General features: G+C 50.5%; 1 protein-coding gene across 1 annotated transcript; it reads right to left on the bottom strand.

Annotated features, from left to right (window-relative positions):
- Positions 1 to 541: 541 nt before the first annotated feature.
- LOC122191760 (ubiquitin carboxyl-terminal hydrolase 48) lies at positions 542 to 1,648 on the bottom strand (the record flags this gene model as incomplete). The annotated part of the gene is made up of 1 exon (XM_042892154.1): positions 542 to 1,648. A coding segment is annotated over exon 1 (1,092 nt), but the record flags the coding sequence as incomplete, so codon positions are not given.
- Positions 1,649 to 6,736: the final 5,088 nt, after the last annotated feature.

Here is a 6,736-nt window from a genome sequence, read left to right as displayed (position 1 = left end):
TCCTTTGTTTCTTGTGAGTGTGGAATAACCGCAGCACAGCTGCACAGCAATGTGTTCTTTGGCCTTTACCCCCAAGTGGTGCCTCTCTGGCAGGAGGGGGGGATTAGGAGGAGAGGGAGCAAGAGGAAACGTGCTGCTTTGCTGCAGACTTTTAGACACTATAAAGGAAAAGATGAAATCACCCCAGCTGCCCTCCCCTTGCTCACTGCAAGCCTTTGTGCAATACTCCAGCACCTGCGCTTGCTGAGCTACAGAGCTGCACTGAGACATAAGCAGAGGAGGAGAAAGGGTTTTGTTGTCTTTCTCTGTCTCTCTTTCTCTCTCTCTTTTTGCAGTATCTCTAAATCCTCCCCAGAGGGGAGCTGTGGGCCCTGTGCATTCCTTACAGCCACATGCCTGCCTGACCACAGCTGGCTGGGAAGCCTGCAAAAATACGGTGCCTGGGCAAGGCAGCTGCATCCCACAGAGGGTGCACGGCATGTGGCATTCTGCTTACTCTGACAATATCCTAATATCCAACCTAAACCTCTTCTGGTATAACTTCTGGCCGTTTCCTCGGGTCCTTCACGTGGGCGATGTAGTGCCCTGAGTATGCACTCACACCTCGGTGTATGAGAACAGCACTCAGTTCGTATACATAAACACCATTTTTTTGTTCCATAAAAGGCTCCATGTCGAGCAGCTCAGAGAAGCCAATGTAGGTGTTCAGCTTTTTCTTATGGCCAGTTTGTCTGTCAAACACGAAACGCATCAGCTGCAGGTTGAGTGTGCATGGAAGTCTTAGCAGCCTGATCTTCCTTGTGGCATTCTGCTTACTCTGACACGTTTCACAAAAATAACGATTGTCCCCTTCTAATTTTTCTTCCTTGAGAAACTCTGTTATGCAGTCTGTCAGCTGCTTGTGTCCTTGGATGTTTAACTCCAGCTCATAAAACTTAGACACGAGTTTGGATTCCCTGCCACACTGGTTGCAGAACGTGACATAGACGTACTCCCCACAAAACTGTTTCTGAACAATGTTTCGAACGTCTGGATTTTTTTGTTTGGATAAAGTATCTTCCAGCAGTGACATGAACAGCTTGGAAAATTCCTGGGCATCCTGCTGCTGGCCTGTATCCAAGCCCAGCACTTTGACAAACCCAGAGGGATCGATGTATCGCCTTCTGCTGTTCTGCAGCAAGGCAAACAAGTACTGAAGATGCTCACAAATGGTCTGAGGCTCATAGTCTTTGTCTTTGGGGATGCTCTCTCTGACTGTGTGCTCATTGCTGGAACACAAGTAGAGGGCTTGCCGGAGCTCCAGATTAAGAAACCACAGCTGCAAGAAAGTGTTCACATAGCACGTGGCGCCGAGGTTCGTTAAGCCCACAAATGCATTCTTCTTGCGGCGCTCGCAGTTGGGATCATCGATGTTGTGGAAGCTGTTCTCATCAATCTCACCCAGCCAGATGTGCTCCCCGATGCCCACCAGGCAGTTAGGGTTCCCCCGGCAGTTCCTCCGGCAGGCGCTGCGCTGGCAGGGCTCCAGCCTGACGCGGTAGGCCGCTTCGATGTGCTCCTGCGTCACCGCCTCGGGCGGCACCGCCTCAGTCCAGCGCCAGGCCGCCTTCTCCAACTGCAGCCGCGGCGCCATCGCCGCCCCCGGCCCGACCCGGCCCCTCCCCTAGGACGTGTAACTTTTCCTTGAGGTGGCGATTGGCAAGTTCTACAATTGCTTGTCCCTGAGAGTTGCCAGGGATTCCTCTGGAATGAGATATCCCCCAAGCTATTAGCCATTCCTGGGTCGATTTTGAGATGAAGCAAGACCCATTATCTGTTTTTATCTGACTGGGCAACCCCATAGCGGCTATTGCAGTGGCCCAATGACTCTGTGCTGCGGTCGAATTGCACTTTGCATGTTGAGTGACTGATATCATAGAAGAAGCTGTATCTACAGTAACGGCAAGCCATGGACAAGGGGCCTGTTGTAACCTTCACCTGTTCGTTTTTCCTGGGAGACCGCAGCTTGGCCAATTACCGAGGTGACACCAATATGGTGAACAGCAAAATGGCGCTTTAATGGAACGAACACGTGCTTATATATGGAGGGGGAGGTCCTAATGCGTTACAACCCGAAGATGGCGCAAGCGCCTAATACAACATTTCCCCCTCCCCATGCCAAGAGAAGCCTTGCCCCATTACAATACGCAATATGCTAAACCTGAACAACATATATCTTAGAATTTATCCTGCATCCTACAATATTCCAATTGCGTGTAGATCATTTTCTCAGTCATTCATTGTATACAACCTCGCAAACATCGAAAGATACATGGCAAACACAACATTAATCCCAGAAATATAAACAGCCCTATTACTAACACTTTAAGCAACTGCTTAAGCCATGGCTCAATCCCACCAAACAAATTCTCCAACCAATTTCCGAAGGAATCTTCCTGTATTCCGATCTTTTTGTATGTTCCTTTAACAGTTGTAACTTCTTATGTAGCGATTCACTGTGATCGCTTAAATTGAAACAACACATCCCTTCAAAGTCGTTCCATCCATGACCCTGTGCCAGGAGTAGGAAGTCGATCGCTGCTCTATTCTGGACCTCCCACCAGCAACCAACACAGACAAAAGAGGCACAACAACGTTAGCATGGTAATTCTCGTTGGCAGCAAGGGTCCCTTTTCCAGGTCCTTTTCCTTCATGTGGGTGTCCTTTGGTTCCGGGTCCTTTGAGTGCCCGATCAACATAGCCTGTAACAAGATACTCAATTCTTGATTATTACCTCAGTAACTTTAACATCACCAACCTCCGGCTTGATCTTCCTTGAGGGTACCCATCGAATGTCCCCCGTTTCTTTGTTTTTTATTGCCGCGTAACCTCTGCCCCATACTAATGTGGACCACCCCGCTTCCCAAGAACCATTTTCCATTTTAACCTTAACTGGTGGGCCCTCCTCGATAATTTTCAGCTGCCAATGTTTCTGTATAGGGGTCCTTGTGCTTTCCCCGCGCTCAAAATGATTTAACGCATACAATGAACGAGCCAAGATTTCTCCTTGAAGTGATATTGGGATCTTCCCTGTATATCCCTCCCCCTCCCCAAGGACACGAATCTTTTCCTTGAGGAGGTGGTTAGCCCTTTCTACAATGGCTTGACCTTGCGAATTACCCGGGATTCCTGTACTATGTGTGATGTTCCAGCGGGCCAGCCACTCTTTAGACGACCGCGAAACAAAGCAAGAGCCATTATCTGTTTTTATGTGGTGCGGCATTCCCAAGACCGCGATGGCTGTGGCCCAATGATGCTGAGCCGCCACAGAGCTAGTGTGCCCATGTTGTGTAGCAACGACGATGGTAGAGGATGTATCAATTGTTATAGCAAGCCATGCTCGTGGGGCCATTCGTGGTTCCATCGTAAAATCTGTCTGCCAGACGTCCAATGGGGTGAGACCACGGGGATTAATCCCCGCCCCGAGCGCTGGTGCAGAATTGCAGTGCGGGCAAGTTTGCACAACTTCCCTAGCAACAGTGACAGGAATGGAGCAAGCCCGAGCTAACGCTCTAGCCCCTATATGTAATGCAGAATGAAGGTCATGAGCTTCCCACAAAGTAAATACTTGGCCCCCCGCTAAATGATCCGCTATATCATTCCCCATAGTGAAAAACCCTGGAACATCAGAATGGCTACGGACATGGAGGATGGCGACAGGCGCAGATCTGGCCACCAAAGCATCCTCCAACAAAGCTGCAGTTGTCGTATTCGGCTGTCCCTCCTTTCCCATGCGTAATAGCAACCGAGCTACGAATGCCGAATCAGTAACGATGTTACAGGGAGTCTGGGGCCAGATGCATAGTGCCACTGCCACCGCTCTGGCTTCCAGCATCTGAACGCTCACCGAGCCATCAGTTATCAACTTAGACTCCCACTTGCCACCCGGAACTTGCCAAACAGCTACTCCCTGGCCAGTCGCCGAAGAGGCATCAGTGAATATTGTCGGGCCATCTATGGGGGTGTCCAACACTCTGTGCCGTAGGGATATCTGAAGAGGTTTCGCCAGATCGAAAATTGGCAGTACATCAGTGTAACTAAGCTTACCACTGAAATCATGCACCGCCAAGGAGATCTCATCCGGCAAAGGCTGAGCATTTTGAAAAGCCCCCGGTAGGTACACAATATTCAGGTCCTTTGCAAAAGCTCTTACCGCGGTGAGGCGAGACTTTCGGAGCAGAGAGGACAATTGCTCCAACCACGGAGTAAACGCCCTCACTGGCTGGGCGGAGAACAGCCAACACAATGGACACGGGCGGGAGCTAAGGGTATGTCCTATCACAGCTGCCGATCCCTGTTGGCATCTGGTTACTGCGCCTTCCAGTGGCTGATCTGGATTTCACCTTGCAAGCGCATTTGTAGAACAAACTGTCAGTATCTCTTGCCAAGCTGAATTCATCTCCAGGGTCCATTCCCTTTCCTCATGTGGGTTTGACCCCTTCAATTGGTCATAAAAGGGCTTCATGAGCCGTGGGGGAATGTCTACTGCGTTTCTTACCCATTGCATAGCCCCCACTAATTTTTGAACATCCCACAAGGTGGTAACATGGGGCTTGATCTCCAATCCCTCTGGGATTACCGTCGTGGACCCGAACTTATATCCCAGGAACTCAATTCCTGGTTCTCTTTGAATCTTTTCCTGTGAGATAACAAACCCAGCAGTAGTGAGCGCGGTAACTACATTCTTCTCCAATGTCCGCAACTGAGCATCAGTCGGTGCAGCAAGCAATAGGTCATCCATGTAATGTGCAATTTGACAGTCCAATAATGACCGTCTAACCGGCTCTATGACCTTGCCCACTACGATTTGGCAAATCACGGGCGAGCAGGTCATACCTTGTGGAAGAACCTTCCACTGATACCTTTGGGCGGGTCCCCGGTTATTCACAACCGGGACCGTAAATGCAAAAGCCTGTCTGTCCTGCTCTGCCAGGGGAATAGAAAAGAAACAGTCTTTAAGGTCAATGACCATCAAGGGCCATTTCTCCGGGATAGCTGAGAGTTGAGGTCCTCCCTGCTGAACCGGACCAAAGGGAATTAGCTGCGCATTAACCGCTCGAAGGTTATGCAGCAACCGAAATGACCCGGAAGCCTTTCGGATAACAAAAACCGGTGTATTCCAATTACTAAGTGACGGTTCTACATGGCCTGCCATAAGCTCTCGCAAAACAAGCTGTATAAGCGCTGCCAATTTATCAGCTGGAAGGGGCCACTGATCCACCCAAACGGGAGATACATCCTGTTTCCACCGTAACGGAATTGCGTGTTGCAGCGCTAAATGATGGACAGTGGCCCTTATTATAAATTTGTCAATTTCACTCCCAGCTCAAGAAGGATGTCTCTGCCCAGTATAGATCCTGGAATCGGGGCTAGGGTAGGGGTAATAAAAACAGTCTTCTCTATAGAGCCATCTCTGCCTATGATTGAAAGCTCCACTCCTGCATCAGCCACTTTGGTAGGTACCTCACCCCCCACCCCGGCAAGCTTTTTCCATGTAAGAGTCGCCGGCCACTGCCGAGGCCAATCGTTTTCCGCGATAACAGTAACGTCCACACCAGAGTCCAATAAAGCTGTAAAAAACACCGTTCGGGGCCCCGATACTGGGAGCTCCAAATCAAATGTCATCATGACCTTAGTTAATGGTCGCTCGCCTAAGTCCATGGCTAATGCGGCTGTAGGCGTAGCATTTGCGGCCCAGTTCAGGGAAACGGGAAGGAGCCCTGGGCCATTGGCACCCTCCCTCTCCCGTTTCCCTGCAGCATAACCTTGAACTTTCGACACTGGTGCGCAACATGTCCGGGCCTGTCGCAGTTGACACCTCTTCTTCTGACTCTGCAACCCCTCCTGGCCCACTCTCTTAGGACATTGCGCTTTAAAGTGACCGCGCTGTCCACATTTAAAACAAGGGCCTTTATCCTTTTCTTCCCCAACCCAAGCAGCTGCCATCACCGCTGTCCTAACCGCCGAGCTAATCGAAGCAGCCATCCCTTGCATGGCCGTCACTAAACCCTCATTGGTTAGAGGTGCAACCTTCTGGTGATCTAATACATACTTGGTGAGTTCTCCTGGGGTATTCAAGGTCCCTGGTGCTGCCCTGATAATTTGCTGAACATCCAGCAGCGATTTTTGTTTAAGGCAATCTATGACGACCAGAGGTTGAACCTCCTTGGGGAGGTCGGATCCTTCCACCGGGCGAATCAAACGATTCGCAAAGTCGGAAAATGACTCAGAGGGCCCCTGTTTGATATCTGTCCATGGAAACACAGGCTCTGCAACCCTAGCCACCGCTTGCAAGGCCTGAAGAGCTGCGGTTGTAAGGGCTGCCAACTCCCCTGCTCTAAGTGCTGTTGCTTGGCCCTCTGGGGACCCTACCATACCCTCCGCTAGGCCCTGGAGACGCGCAAGATTAGTCCTGCCATTCCGGCCCTGGCCATTCGCTGGATGGCGGTGGTCACGAGTGGCAGTGGCCACCACAACCTGAAGCAGCCTATTCCACTCATCATACCACAGGGTGTATTGTACAGGTTCAAGGATGACACGCATAAGATTGACCACATTATATGGCAGGAGGCTAGAAGCCATAAGAGCTTCTACTGCCAACATGGTCACAGGAGAGCGCAGACCTTTACTTTTAACCAAATCCGCAAGGTGAGTAATTGCCTTGGAGTCCAGAGGGGTCCAAGCTGGACCCTCTGTT

The sequence above is a fragment of the Lagopus leucura genome, unplaced genomic scaffold, assembly GCF_019238085.1.
Source record: "Lagopus leucura isolate 7727_CA_CO unplaced genomic scaffold, USGS_WTPT01 34355-0_obj-0_obj, whole genome shotgun sequence".
Lineage (NCBI taxonomy): Eukaryota > Metazoa > Chordata > Aves > Galliformes > Phasianidae > Lagopus > Lagopus leucura.
Note: the sequence above shows the minus strand (reverse complement) of the source record. Positions and strands in the feature narration are given on the sequence as shown.